Consider the following 15,924-nt stretch of genomic DNA (forward strand, 5'->3'; position numbering starts at 1 on the left):
ATATTTAACCATATATTTTCTCTTCAAAAATAATTTTCATCTACATCAAAGGTTTGTGAGACACTCTGAATAGGGAACAAAATCAAAGGCCATTGTGTTTAATAGAAGTTCAGAATGTTCAAATGGAAAGAGTATTCCCTTTCCTTGTGAACTTTCAATTACATTTGATTATTATTAAAAAAGAGATTTCATTTTAAATGGGCCACTAATGGACTGCACCCTACCAGGCTCCTCCGAAAATCCCATGGATGGAGGAGCCTGGTAGGGTGCAGTCCATGGAGTCGCTAAGAGTCAGACACGACCGAGCGACTTCACTTTCACTTTTCACTTTCATGCATTGGAGAAGGAAATGGCAACCCACTCCAGTGTTCTTGCCTGGAGAATCCCAGGGACGGGGTAGCTGGTTGGGCTGCCGTCTATGGGGCTGCACAGAGTCGGACACGACTGAAGTGACTTAGCAGTAGCAGTAGCAATGTAAACCAAGCACAGCCTCCAAATTAAAAGAAATTTTACTCTCATGTGAAAATGAGAATTTGTGTGTGATTGTGTGATCTAATTTGAATTAATCAATCAACTAAATTAATCAACACCAGTATATTTCCATGAATACAAGTAGACACTTTTCTTTGTCTTTATCCATTTATTCTACCTTCTTTCCCATCATTGGGAGAAGCAACCAAGCTCCCAGCTAACTAAATCCTGCCATTTGTGTATTTGATCCCATCTCATCTACTTAGAGACAATATTCCAGGATTTCTTACTTCTGTCTACTGCCTGGACACTTTTTTCCCCCCTCTCTCCTTTTTCACCCCATCAGTATTCAAACATGACATTATTTCTCTCATTTAAGAAAAAAAAAAAAATACCCTCTTGATCTCACCCTCCTCTTCAGCTACTGACCTGGGTCTTTCCTCTTTTTTAATGGTAAAACTTGTTAGAAGTATTGCTCATACTTGCTATCTGTTCTCCAATTCTCTCTTCTCATTCCTTTTGAATCTCCTATTCTCTTCTATTTCCCACCAGTCCACTGAAAATGTTTTTATTAAGATCCCTAATAACATCTGTGTTGCTACATACGGCAGTCAGTGCTCAATCCTTATCATCTTTGCTCAGTTTGAAGCATTTAACTCAGCTAATCACTGTCTCCTCCTTGAAATACTTTCTTGACTTGCCTTCCAAGATACCACACCTACAATATTTGCGGCCCCCTCATTCTACTTTGTTGGTCTCCTCATCTTTCCCACCTCTGTACACTCAAGTGTGTTAGTATGGCATTCTTGGACCACTGATCTTTTGTCTTCTCTAACTCCCTTGAGATCTCAGCAAGCTCTAAATACCATTTTTACTTATATGTCAGCAGCGAGCCCTCCCTCAAAGTACACATTTTTATGTCCAGCTCCCTGCTGAATATCTCAGAATTAATGTTTCTGAAACTGAGGTGCAGACCTTCCTCTTACACTCTCTCCCAAATTGGTAGTTCCTTCAATTGCTTGCCTTCAGTACTTCATTCCAAAAAGTTTACCATCATTGCTGTCTTTCCCTTCTAATTCACTTTTACAGCAAATCTGCTGCCTCTAAACATTTCTAGAATCTTCCCTTCGTTTATCACCTTCACTGCTTTCACTCAGGTCTAAGCCACTCTAATCCTTCACTCATTGTTAAACTAGCTTTCTGTCTGTTATATCTTCTTCCATATTGATCCTCCTATAGTAAGGATCCTATTCTCAACACAACAGATTAATCCTATTAAAACAAGTCAGATCATGTCACTTGACTGTTTAAAACTCTGCAACAGTTTCCAGTATCACTCAGAGTGCGAACTGAAATCCTTACAATGACCTGTAAGACCTTATACACAATCTGGCCTCCCTCATGTCCTAATTCTTCCTGTCTTCATCTTTTCACTTTATGCATACTGCTCTCCATGCTATTGCTTGAACACATCAGGCAAACTCACACATCAAGGCCTCTGTATTCAACTGCTTTTTCAGCATGGCATGTTCTTTCCACAGACAGACTTATTACCTTTTTACCAAGGTCTTTTCTGGTGCCTTAGCTAAAATCACAACCCTCATTCTTATTTCCTCCCTGACATCTTTTGTTATCCTTCCCTGGTTTATTTTTCTCTTCAGCATTTATCACTACCCAACAAACTTAAATTTATTTACCTTGTTATTATCTGTTTCCCTGTCTAGAATTTAAACTCCATGAAAGAGGAACTTTCTGTGTTTTGCACCCTTACTGCACAGAAAAGTTCTCAGTATATAATAAACACTCAAAAATATATTTGTTAAATAAACGAACATTTATATCAGAACCTTGTATGTATGAGTTCAGGGGATCCTACCTCAAAGCAATTTGTAAAACTCTAGAAAAATCATCCATGAGTTTAAAAAGCTGCTGGTCTGATCGATTAAGTAAGGCTTAAGTACTTTAAACTGCCATTTCTCATCTTTTTTCTTAACCCACCTCCCTCTATTCTAGCACTTTTCTGAATCGTAAGAGAAGTCGATAGCCATACCACCCTGAAAGTGTCCGATCTCGTCTGAATAGGGAGAGGACTTAATCTCAGGACAATCTAAACCATTCTAGATCACCCTGCTCCTTCACGTAGCTCTAGCCTGATAAGACCTCAAATGTTAAAGGCAGCCAGCTTTCAGCTGGAGATATTTATCATGCAGTCATATCTTGCCTGCCACTTACCCATCTATGCTTAATAAGAAACACTGTACCTTGGCATACACATGTGTATGTATATGTGTGGACATGCTTGTTTGTTTTGTTGTTGCCAATGAGTTGCTGCATTTTATAATGAATATTAATTATTAACATTAAGTAGCTGTGGTTTTTGAGTAAAAACCCTGAAATGTGTTTGTAGAAAAAATTATTTTCGAAACATTTTTCTTTACGGTTTGTTACCATAATAAGAAATAAGCCCCAGTGAGGTATTCATCAAAAGAAATATATGTATTTACTTTACCTGGAGTTAACACAGAAGGATTAGATGGGATCTCACTGTCCTCATCAGTACTTTCATCATAGATTGCATCTCTGTCAGTAGTCATTTCAGAACATGTTGGAGTTTCCCTAGAAAGAGAGAAAGGTGGAATTATAAATCATTGGTTCATTCTTGGCCAGGTATCAAATTCACCAGTAAGTATTTATAGAAAATATCCTTAGAAAAACATTGTAATTAAACAAATATATATTGAAATTATGTAATTAAGAAAGCACTTTAAAGACCATTTGTTAACTCTCTTAAGAACAAGTGTCTGTTTTACCTAACGTAAATGTTTAGTGCTCACTGTAATTAATTCTTGAATCAGTTTATTATCATTTATTATTCATCTGTCAAATCACAATACTACTCTCCTAAATTATCTTCTGTGTGTCACAGAATGGTCAGTACTTTACTGATTTCAAAGCAGTTCTGCCTTTGAGCAGAATTCATTTGGTCTTCCCCAAATTCTGAAATGGCTACCTTTACTCTTATTATGAAGACAGTTAAGTGAGGCACAGAGAGTTTAAAGGACAAAGCCAAGTATCATTAGAATTCAGTACCAGATCAACACTTGAACTAGGATCATCTGATACTAAATGTTATATTCTTTATATTATGCCATTAGTAAATTTGTGCTTTCTCTCAGATTCAGGAATAATAGACCCAAACCTGTATCAGTTAATGCCTAAAGTAATTATAATTGTTCAAGCCATATCAGCCATAAGTCACCTATGATTCTTCCTTAAAAATCAAGTACATATTCATACTCAGAGCCATTTGATCCTAAAATTAACAACTACTTAGATCAGGATTACAAATGTGTGCCCAACCTTTCTGGTTCTGGAGAAGATGAAAGTTTTTAATTAATATATTCCTTAGTGATGCCAAATAATTAAACTACTATTATTTAGCAGTCTCATGGCAGTTGTATGATTTAAGTGTAGGTGTGACTGTTGGGCAGATAATGGAGAGATCATGTTGTGTATTCTCCAGTCTACTGCAATTAACAACCACAGCATCCAACCCCAGGCTATGATATGTCACTAAAGTTTGCATCTAACTTCCATTAACTTTGGGAAGAAATTCCACTAAAATGTATGCTTCTGCCATCCCAAAACAGAAAGGTAAAAAATACATCTTATGTTCGATGTTCTTTTCCAGTTCTTGAACTTCATTTAACAATTTATGTAAGCTTCTGATCTTTGCTTTCTTCTCATTCAGCACCAGAATGAACCGTTTATAAAGATCAGTCTCTACAGCTTCCTTAGCACTCACACATTTTTCAAACCTAAAATGTGAATAAACAAACCAATTAATATATGGTGTGGGGTTTTCTTAGCATTATCCAATTTAATACTGAAGACAATTTCAATTTTTTTTTCAAGAAAAATACAATTAAAATCATTTTAAATAAAAATTAATTAAAAATAAACAATTCCAACTTAAAAAATCACTTTAAAATGTTTTCATTGATTTAAAGTTTTATATTGGTAAACAAATAATTAGAACTTACTGTTTATTAGCATTTGTAGTTTACACACTGAGAAAAGGATCAAAATTGGAAATTCATAGCAAAAAAGCTTTTAAAACATCTAAATTCCTAAATGTAATAACTTATTCACATCTTTGGATTATTTCTAAAAGAACATATTTGTGAGAGAAATTTGAAACAAAGGTAACTATAGCCTGTTTCTGGTACTTTGTTAATATTACTATAATAGCAACCATGATCTTATTTTGGGATTAAGTGATTTACCTAATCTGTTCTCCCAAAATAGATTATGAACTGCTCCACAGCAAGAACATCATATACCAAGCTGTACCTTATAATCCAGCAAACATACACACACAATTAAATGTATGTACTTATAAAATAAATGAAAGCATCCAACTTGAAATTTCCAAGAAGATATGTAAAACACTATATACTTTAAATTTAGGTATATAGGACAAAACATAAAATTCTTTATCATTTATAATTTTTTCTACAATATTCAAATGAGCTAACAAGAGACAGTACTAACTTTAATCCCTCATATATATATAAAGAAGGTAGACTAGCAGAAATTGAATATACTTGATATGTGCCTACACACAGACAATGAATAAACCTCTATTTTAAAGATTAAAACATAAATTATTTCATGCAATATATTCATTTAAAAGTAGTTGAGGACTTCTTGAAGGAATGTAACTCAGCTCTGTGCTCTCTGATAACCAGAGGGGTTGGACTGGAGGGTGGGGTGGGAGGTAGGTTAACTAGGGAGGGGATACATGTATATATAATGTATACATATAGCTGCTTGTTGTCAGCAGAAACCAACACAACATTGTAAAATAATTATCCTCCAGTTAAAAAAAAAACTAAAAGGGTAAAAACTAAATACAAAAAACACTGAATATTCAAAATAAAATATTTCTGGATGGGAAAACAAGGAATTTAAGAATAAATGTCAAAAACACAACAAAAATGAGAGCAGAAACAAGGTGATTTCATAGAAAATAACATCTCAAATAATACAGATTAAACGATAACCCAAAATAAATCAATACACAAATGTTAACATGTGGTACTTAGAAACAGTACAGTAATCCTTGTATTTTCAGCTCTGACAAAGTTTATACCCAGGTCAGGGTTGTTCAGAAAAAGAATATCTGCACAAGAGTTCAGAGGACAAAGAATGCTAAAAAGAAATGGAAAAGAAAGCAGTGGTAAAGAGATATTTAATAAGCCTTTAAGTACTAAAGAAGATGGTAAACAGCTGTTCCTCATCCTTTCTGATGACAGAACAAGAGGAAATGGCCTTCAAGTATACCATGAAGGACTCAGATTACCAATAGATGGAAGGAAGAATTTTCTGCCTGTGACTGTTCTTAAACAATGTAATGGGCGACCAATAGGAGTTGAAGGTATCTCTTGAGTCTTAAAATATCAGACTGAATTCATCTGGCTATAATGTGATCCTAGCTTGAAGGCAGAGAAAAGCTTTCGAGGTCTCTTCTATTCTAATGATTCCATGAGTGTCAACCCAATTCAATCTGCTGAAAACTGCCTCCAATTGTAGGTTTAATAACTATAACTCAGAGTAAAGCTAGAGACTTTCTAACTTGATGCTTGAGTACAAACAAAAGACCTACTCACAAACACCGAACTTGAGAATTGTTATTTGAAACTAAAAAAGTAAAATAAATATAGCTAATGACCTAAGGATTTACATACAATAATTCTAATGTTTTCTTTCTCATATAAATTATACAAAAGTAAGTGAATTCAGGAATGTCACTTGTTTAAACTGGAGCTAAGATTGAAATTAAAAGACGCTTACTCCTTGGAAGTAAAGTTATGACCAACCTAGATAGCATATTCAAAAGCAGAGACATTACTTTGTCAACAAAAGTCCGTCTAGTCAAGGCTATGGTTTTTCCTGTGGTCATGTATGGATGTGAGAGTTGGACTGTGAAGAAAGCTAAGCACCGAAGAATAATGCTTTTGAACTGTGGTGTTGGAGAAGACTCTTGAGAGTCCCTTCCAAGGAGATCCAACCAGTCGATTCTGAAAGAGATCAGCCCTGGGATTTCTTTGGAAGGAATGATGCTAAAGCTGAAACTCCAGTACTTTGGCCACCTCATGTGAAGAGTTGACTCACTGGAAAAGACTCTGATGCTGGGAGGGATTGCGGGCAGGAGGAGAAGGGGACGAATTGGGGGCAGGAGGAGAAGGGGACAACAGAGGATGAGATGGCTGGATGGCATCACTGACTCGATGGATGTGAGTCTGAGTGAACTCCAGGAGTTGGTGATGGACAGGGAGGCCTGGTATGCTGTGATTCATGGGGTTGCAAAGAGTCAGACATGACTGAGTGACTGAACTGAGGATTGCAATTATTAAATAGCAAATAAAAAATGACAGCAAATATATGTTAAAAGTATACATGTTAAAGCTCATCCTTTTCACTCTTATTGCAATTCCTCATTGCTTACTCAAACCGTATTCATTCTCCCCCATGATCCCAAATGGAAATAGTTTTAGATTTGGCTCTGATTATAATGATACATATCTAAATACAAAAATATATGTAAAAAATACTATCAAGAAGAAAATTTAATCCACAGTTCCAGACACACACTTCAGTTCCGTCAGTTCAGTTGCTCCATCATGTCTGACTCTTTGCGACCCCATGAACTGCAGCACACCAGGCCTCCCAGTCCATCACCAACTCCCGGAGTCTACCTAAACCCATGTCTATTAAGTCGCTGATGCCATCCAACCATCTCATACTCTGTCGTCCCCTTCTCTTCCTGCCCTCAGTCTTTCCCAGCATCAGGGTCTTTTCCAATGAGTCAGCCCTTTGCATGAGGTGGTCAAAGTATTGGAGTTTCAGCTTCAACATCAGTCCTTCCAATGAACACTCGGTAGGATAGACTGGTTGGATCTCCTTGCAGACCAAGGGACTTTCACGAGTCTTCTCCACCACCACAGTTCAAAAGCATCAATTCTTCTGCACTCAGCTTTCTCTATAGTCCAACTCTCACATCCATACATGACCACTGGAAAAGCCATAACCTTGACTAAACGGACATTTGTTGGCAAAGTGATGTCTCTGCTTTTTAATATGCTGTCTAGGTTGGTCATAACTTTCCTTCCAAATTAAAAGCGTCTTTTAACTTCATGGCTGCAATCACCATCTGCAGTGATTTTGGAGCCCAAAAAAGTAAAATCAGCCACTGTTTCCACTGTTTCCCCATCTATTTGCCATGAAGTGATGGGACCAGGTGCCATGATCTTCGTTTTCTGAATGTTGAACTTTAAGCCAACTTTTTCACTCTCCTCTTTCACTTTCATCAAAAGGCTCTTTAGTTCTTCACTTTCTGCCATAAGGGTGGTGTCATCTGCATATTTGAGGTTATTGATATTTCTCCCAGCAATCTTGTTTCCAGCTTGTGCTTCATCCAGCCCAGCTTTTCTCATGATGTACTGTGCATATAAGTTAAATAAGCAGGGTGACAATATACAGCCTTGATGTACTCCTCTTCCTTTTTGGAACCAGTTTGTTGTTCCATATCCAGTTCTAACTGTTGCTTCCTGACTTGCATACAGGTTTCTCAAGAGGCAGGTCAGGTGGTCTGGTATTCCCATCTTTTTCAGAATTTTCCAGTTTATTGTGATCCACACAGACACACACTAGTATCATTTAATTTTCTCCTTCTAGATATTCTTTATCTAAAGATGTATTTTACAAAAAATGAGATACCTTCCATATTGGTAACTCACATTTCTCCTCTTAACACAACATAAACATTTCCCATGATATGCTTTTTGCTCATATAATATTCAGTTCTCTATTAAATATATTTCAGACCTATCTACCATAGCTTCTAAGTGAATTCTCAGCAACTATTTTGTGCCCCTCCTCGCTCTCCAGGCACATGGAGTCTAGAAAAAAAATCTGATAAAGAAATAATGGAATCATGAATGGACACTGATATAAGACTAATCAGGAGCAGCCCAGGAAACTGAACTGTGACTAGGCCTAAAGAGAGGGCCTCAACTCTATTTTCTATGTGGACAGATACCTAACTCCGAATGTCTGTGTCCTATTTCTAATCTCTCTGAAGACTCTTGACCAGTACTACTGCCTTATGGAAGCAGTAGTTGTAAATCCTTCGCTCATTTCCCAGTGAACTACGCCTCTGGACAGGGAACAGTTCAGGAAATACAGTTTGGCTGTGACCAAGGTGTATTTACAACTCTTTAAAACAGCCACTTTCTGTGTGATAGGAAAGAAAACCAAATTTGGAAACTAGGTAAAGCTACTAATCTAACATCTGGAATACATCCAGAGCCTAGAATTCTCTGGAGTAGATTTTGTTTCCTCTGTTTGGAGGGCCATTCCAAGAACACACATCTTCAATTCCTGAAAAAGGTATGTGATCCAGGACTCAGAAAAAAAAAAAGAATAGATGGAGCATAAGACTGGTGACAAGCTACATGGCTGTGCATTTGATCAAATAGGTAACTTTTTGTCACAATGACACAAAAGAATTTTCTGGATAATTCAGAAATAGCAAATTGAGCATCTGTGCGACACATATTATATGTACCCTCACACACTGTCTTACAGCACAGGGTGTATTTGTCTCTACTGTCTCATCTTTGTTCCCTGCTGCTTTCCATCCTATGGCAGTGGTGTTGAATACTGATGAGATAATACCTCTTTCAACCTCTGGCAGACATTTTAAAACAATTTGCTCAAGTACCAAGTACCCAGTCTGCATTTTTGTGGGCAATTTGTGGATCAAATTTCCTATCATCCTGAGGGTATTTTGAGTTTTTAAAATAATGGCTTATCACGCCCAGAGTACATCTCCTTTCATTTGATTTATTTTGAATATAAAATAGAAAAATACACCCAGAGTACTGGTATAAGTCCCAAAACATGCTTTCTAGAACATTTTATATTAATTCACAGCAACAAGAATTTCAAAGGGAAAATTTAAAAGAAACAATAACATATTTTTCTGTATGGTTTCTTGACATTTACATAATTTTGATTTGGTCTAACTATAGAATTGGAGATAAAAATTAATTCAGAACCAAAAGAAAATAAGATACTTTATTAATATAAAAATGAGAGTCAAATATAACCAAGTTTTAGGTGATAGGTGTTAGGTTCATGCCTTACATTAATTAATAAATATAAATGAATGTATAGAAATTATTTCTTCTAGTAAACCTCATTTAAAAGGATATACTGATAAAAACCCTTCATATTTTTCATACACTTCCCCATATACTTACTGATGCACATATAGAACAATATTAGTCAGTACCCTAAAAAGACCCTAAATTGATAAATGTTCAAATATTCTTATGTTTATGGATTGAATAAAAGATAAAAAATATTTATATATTGGATGTAATAATGAGCATTATTACTATTTTATATATTCTGCACGATTCTTTCATATGTTACAATGTATATACTAACAAATACATGCATATTATATTAATATGTCTTTGTAGAGATTCAAATATTCCCAACATACATTTCTTTCAAATATCTTGTACATAATAGAGTAATACAGCTATTCCCTGGACCAGCCTAGATCACAATATAATTGAGAAAACTGCATAACTGAGAAGATAGGTCACTTTCTTCTTCATTGTTTAAAGAGGCAAAATCAGGAAAATAAAGGCTTCCAAATGTCTTATCCAGCAGTAACAACTACTTCTTTTTAAAATGCTGAGAATATGAACTTTCAATCAATCTGCAAAAAATAAGTTTCTCTCAGGAGCCAAAACATACTTCACCTGAAATAGATGTCATTCATAAAAAGATTTCAAATAAGGAATCAACTATGTTTATTTATATTTCATTTCTCTTTTTTATTCATTATTAATCTCAGAGGTTAAAGCGTCTGCCGGCAAGGCAGGAGACCTGGGTTTGATCCCTGGGTCAGGAAGATCCCCTGGAGAAGAAATGGCAACTCACTCCAGTATTCTTGCTTGGAGAATCCCATGGATGGAGGAGCCTGGTGGGCTACAGTCCACAGGGTTGCAAAGAGTTGGACACAACTAAGTGACTTCACTTTCACTTTAATCCTTATAAATACCAAACTTCCTAAACTTTGCTTACTGTTAATGGGTTCTGATCACCACTGTCCAATTACTTCTTACTGTTATTAGTTTGCTGGTGCCACCAAATACGAATGACCTAAAAGTGTTACTGTTCTCCTATACTGTACAATAACAACCAATAATTTAGTTTAATCACATTAAGTAGAGGTATAATCATTGACACATTTCGTCTTAAATATATGATACTCTACATATAGCATAAGTGTATAAATCATAAACAGAGCTACAATAATATAAAGAGCTTAGTGTTCTTAAGATACAAGCACATTATGTACACACCGTCCTTGAATATCATTCCAATCTCTCAGAAGCCTTTCATTTTCTTTCTGCAGGTGCTCATTTTTGGCTTGGCTTTCTGCAATGGTGTCCAGGCAGTGACAAATAAGTTCTCTAATGACCTCAGCTGGGCTTGCAATTTTCTCTAGTTTGAAGGAACCAAGCCTGAACTAGGATCAAAAGAAAACATGATTAGTTTTGGGAGAAAATCAAGATTGAGTGGCCCAGTTTTAAATATATATTTTTTCTTCTGAGAGGGAAAAAAAGGTGTAAGATTTAAATATAGTGCATTTACCAGATATAAATACAGTGGACAAAACTACTGGGCAACCTCCTACTTTCTTATTAAGGTTTATCATATAAATCAACATAAAACCTAAGGGAAAAAAAATTAAGTGGTAAGTCACTCTCTCACATTTTAGCAGAAATGAAAACAACATAAATACCATAAAAACATGCTACCATCTGTTTTTACTGTCTAGTACATATTTTAAATCACTATACATCTTTCCTGGTGGCTCAGATGGTAAAGCGTCTGCCTACAATGCAGGAGACCCAGGTTCTATTCCTGGGCTGGGAAGATCTCCTGGAGAAGGAAATGGCAACCCACTCCGGTACTCTTGCCTGGAAAATCCCATGGACGGAGGAGCGTTGTAGGCTACAGTCCATGGGGTCGCAAAGAGTCAGACACAACTGAGCGACTCTACCTTCACTTTCATACTCAGAATAATAAAATAAATTTCACATGAAAACTCTTTTTTTTTTTTTTGCGCCACACTGCATGGCATGCCTACAGGATCTTAGTTCCCTGACAAGGAATGGAAACCATGCCTCCTGCCATGCAAGCACAGAGTCTTAGCCACTGGACCACGAGGGAAGGCCCATACATGAAGATTCTAAATTCCAGTTTCTGTTAATACTGATAGTAAAAGCTATCTCTGAAGAAAGAGCAAAATTTTTGTAATATCTAAGAGAAATATAGGGTTTTAAATTTATAAACCTGGGAACAGTAATTACTTCTCTGTCAAAAACCAATAATTTATTATTATAAATTATAAATGATAATGCCATATGTCAAACTTGAGTACTTTTGTGCAGAGGTAAGATATAAAAATATCTTAAATCTTCTACTAGAGGTCACTACAAAATAAAATAGTTTAATACATCTTTATTATAGTTAAGGAATTCTAAAAGAGATACAGGCTCTCCTTGTTTTGGTAGATAAAGATACTAAAACACAATGATTTAATAATAATGACTATAATTATCCTTAGGCTCCCCTGGTGGCTCAGATGGTAAAGAATCTGCCTGTAATGCGGGAGACCTGGGTTCAATCCCTGGGTTGGGAAGATCACCAGAGGAGAGCATGGCAACCCACTCAAGTATTCTTGCTTGGAGAATATCCATGGACAGAGGAGCTTGGTGGGCTATAGTCCATGGGGTTGCAGTGAGTTGGATATTACTGAGCGACTAAGCACACAGCACATAATTATCCTTTCTACTAGAATTATTATAACTAAAATAAGATTTTAAATGACAATTAAAATTATATAGCTATCATATCTTATAGTTGAAGTATAACTCAAGCATAGCACAAATATAAACTCATTTAATCATCACCAAATGGAACTATTATTATATCCATTTTAACTGAGGTTCAGAGTGGTTATCTAACATATCAAAGGAATAAAATCAAGATCCCACTATACTATCCTGTTAAACTACTTGCTGACATAAGGAGTATGCTAAACAAACAACAAGTAAGAGGAAGAATTAGCTTCCAAATCTACACATAATTCTAAACAGAGATTCTAAAGGCACTGAGTAGGTGGCAATATTGAGAGTACAGAAATTTTTTTTTTTTTTGGTTTGTGTTGTTATTTAGCCTCCTGGATAAGTAGTTTCTATTATGGCATCCACTGATAGGAATATTTCTAAAGTATCTTATTTGTAAAGACGCACTCCTATAAATATGTTATATATATATATTAAGAAATACTTAATTTCTTAATTAAGTATTAATACTTATTATTAATAATTATAATTTTATATTATTATAATTATTGATAATTCTGAGACTAATCATATCAGTCAATCTACAAATAAAAATAAAAGTCCTAAAGTAAAACTCTAGTGTTTGCAATCTGAGTGGTACTTTATAAAACATTTATGTTAATTCCTATAATTTAGGATCATTCAGTTGTTTAACCCCACAGAGTAAACTTTTCTGGATGAATTATGTTTACCAATTTACTTTTAAATTTTCAGATTAAAACCACAGATAGATGTTTTAATATCATAGAAACTCAGTGAAAAGATTTAAATACTGAGAATTCCTAGATGTTGAAAAATATTTACATATACTTGCTTAAAATGTGAAGGAAAACAAAGGATTTTAATATTCTTGTATTAGTTCAGTTCAGTTACTCAGTCGTGTCCGACTCTTTGCGAACCCATGGACTGTAGCACACCAGGCTTCCCTGTCCATCACCAACTCCCGCAGCTTACTCAAACTCATGTCTATTGAGTCAGTGATGCCATCCAACCATCTCATCGTCTCTCATCCCCTTCTCCTTCAGCCTTCAGTCTTTCCCAGCATCAGGGTCTTTTCCAGTGAGTCAGTTCTTCACATCAGGTGGCCAAAGTATTGGAGTTTCAGCTTCAACATAAGTCCTTCCAATGAACAGTCAGGACTGATTTCCTTTAGGATGGACTGGTTAGATCTCCTTGCAGTCCAAGGGACTCCCAAGAGTCTTCTCCAACAGCACAGCTCAAAAGCATCAATTCTTTGGTACTCAGCTTTCTTTATAGTCCAACTCTCACATCCATACATGACTACTGGAAAAACCATAGCTTTGAATAGACAGACCTTTGCTGGCAAAATAATGTCTCTGCTTTTTAATATGCTGCCTAGGTTGGTCATAGCTTTTCTTCCAAGGAGCAATCATCTTTTAATTTCATGGCTCCAGTCAGCATCTGCAGTGATTTTGGAGCCCAGAAAAATAAAGTATCTCACTGTTTCCAGTGTTTCCCCATCTATTTGCCATGGAGTGACAGGATCGGATGCCATCCGATGATCTTAGTTTTCTGAATGTTGAGTTTTAAGTCAAGTTTTTCACTCTCCTCTTTCATTTTCATGGGCACATAATAATGTATTATGGGCACAAATGTTATACAAGGACTGAAGAATACTGGTTTAGCCACAAATAAATTTTGTATGTATTTATGTATTTTGTTTTTGAAATCTAAGCAGGTCATAATGTCTGCTTGATGCTTTAATTTGTTTTATCTCACCTCTTTCTGTTCCTTAAAAAAATGGAAACAGACTAAGAAAAATTGTGCTTTATTTCAATGAGTACATATAGTTGTGTATATACATATATATAAAACCTAAATTCAGCAATTTGAGCTTAACTTTAATTAGAATAGTAAAATTATAATTTTTAAATTATAAATTTAAACTGAATTCTAATTTTAACATTACAATTATTATTAAATTATAATTTTAAAATAGCATAATTATTATTATTAAACCTTTACCCAAAAAAGACTTGGAAAACTTACAAGAAGTTTGAAATTATCTCAGACTATTTGTCACATCTGATTTATTTCTCGTAAACTTAAAATCAAATGGCCAAAAACTCTTGCTTTGAAGTACATATAATGAGTCCATTTAACAAGTATTTAAGTTTAAATAGGAAAGTTTTATCTATGCAAATTATATAAGAATTGAAAGTAAATTTGAGTATTTAACCTTTTAAAGCTTCTCTTATGCAAACAAACACACATAAGATAAAGATCAGCTATAGAATATTACTTGTTTGAGTCAATACAGAAGAAAAATGAAGCATATTTTATTTTTAGACAATAGATCATCAGTAAAACATAAACCCAAACCATGATTTTATATTCTCACATTTTCACAATTGTCGGGCAGCTTTGACTAAGATGGACATTAAGGAAATAATTTTTTTTTTTTATCACTTGGAAGTTGCAACAATGTCAATGGATAATGAATCATTATCCATTGAGTGTTATAGTCAGGCTCACATTTTGATCCTGAATGAAGTAAAATACAAATGGACAGGTAAACACAACCCCCTAACCTATTTAAGATGGCAAAAGATAAAGGTAACAGTTTTAAATCACTAATAACAAACAACTTCTTTCAAAATATCATTCAAATGCTTATATTCAAAATTCCAAAAGAGAATTCTTCAATTTTTTTCTTGGCTACTCAGTGTAGAATAAGCTTAAAATGTCATTTCTTCTTAAGAGCAGGCAAGTATTTTTCAGTTTCTATTTTTCTAATTATATTCACTAATTTGGGGTCCTTTAACAGGTGTGATGGAGAAGGCAATGGCACCCCACTCCAGTACTCTTGCCTGGAAAATCCCATGGACGGAGGAGCCTGGAAGGCGGCAGTCCATGGGGTTGCACAGAGTCGGACACAACTGAGCGACTTCACTTTCACTTTTCACTTTGATGCATTGGAGAAGGAAATGGCAACCCACTCCAGTGTTCTTGCCTGGAGAATCCCAGGGACGGGGAAGCCTGGTGGGCTGCTGTCTATGGGGTCGCACAGAGTCGGACACGACTGAAGTGACTTTAGCAGCAACAGGTGTGAACATCTATTATTTGAAACAATGAAAATAATCAAGAAGTATTTAAAATTCAATCCAAGAAAAATATTTTACTTGAAATATTCCGCTTATTTTGTAGAAAAATTCTGGAATGTATGCGAACATGAGTCATCTGGACCATCCTGTCTGTATTCACATAGTTCAGAACCAAGGCAGGAAACGCCCTTTCACTCTCACTATCTCTGTTCCTGCCTGTCCACCTTATTACAGATGTAATGGACCACATGCCCAATTGCACTGGACTTATCAGAGGGCCTCAAATCAGGCCTAATGAATTGAGAAGCATAAAATATTTCTGTGCTCTAACTCTACATCCAACCCATCTTTATACCATCCTTCAAATAAAAGTGGAAACTTTAAAAAGG

At 35.4% G+C, this 15,924-nt stretch overlaps 1 protein-coding gene and 1 non-coding gene across 5 annotated transcripts in view; one reads left to right on the forward strand and one right to left on the reverse strand.

The window, feature by feature from the left end:
* XRCC4 (X-ray repair cross complementing 4) overlaps positions 1-15,924 on the reverse strand; it is a 381,866-nt gene that overhangs the window by 242,249 nt on the left and 123,693 nt on the right. For all 4 annotated transcript variants that reach the window (XM_027545680.1, XM_027545678.1, XM_027545679.1 and 1 more), the window contains exons 4-6: positions 10,920-11,086; positions 4,137-4,289; positions 2,981-3,087 (exon numbers count right to left, since the gene is read on the reverse strand). In XM_027545680.1, coding sequence (XP_027401481.1) covers positions 2,981-3,087; positions 4,137-4,289; positions 10,920-11,086 — 427 coding nt within the window. The remainder of the gene's footprint in view (positions 1-2,980; positions 3,088-4,136; positions 4,290-10,919; positions 11,087-15,924) is intronic.
* Positions 11,425-11,497, forward strand: TRNAC-ACA. The gene has a single exon. It is a non-coding gene; the product is annotated as a tRNA-Cys (tRNA).

This window comes from Bos indicus x Bos taurus, chromosome 7 (assembly GCF_003369695.1).
Source record: "Bos indicus x Bos taurus breed Angus x Brahman F1 hybrid chromosome 7, Bos_hybrid_MaternalHap_v2.0, whole genome shotgun sequence".
Taxonomy (NCBI): Eukaryota; Metazoa; Chordata; class Mammalia; order Artiodactyla; family Bovidae; genus Bos; species Bos indicus x Bos taurus.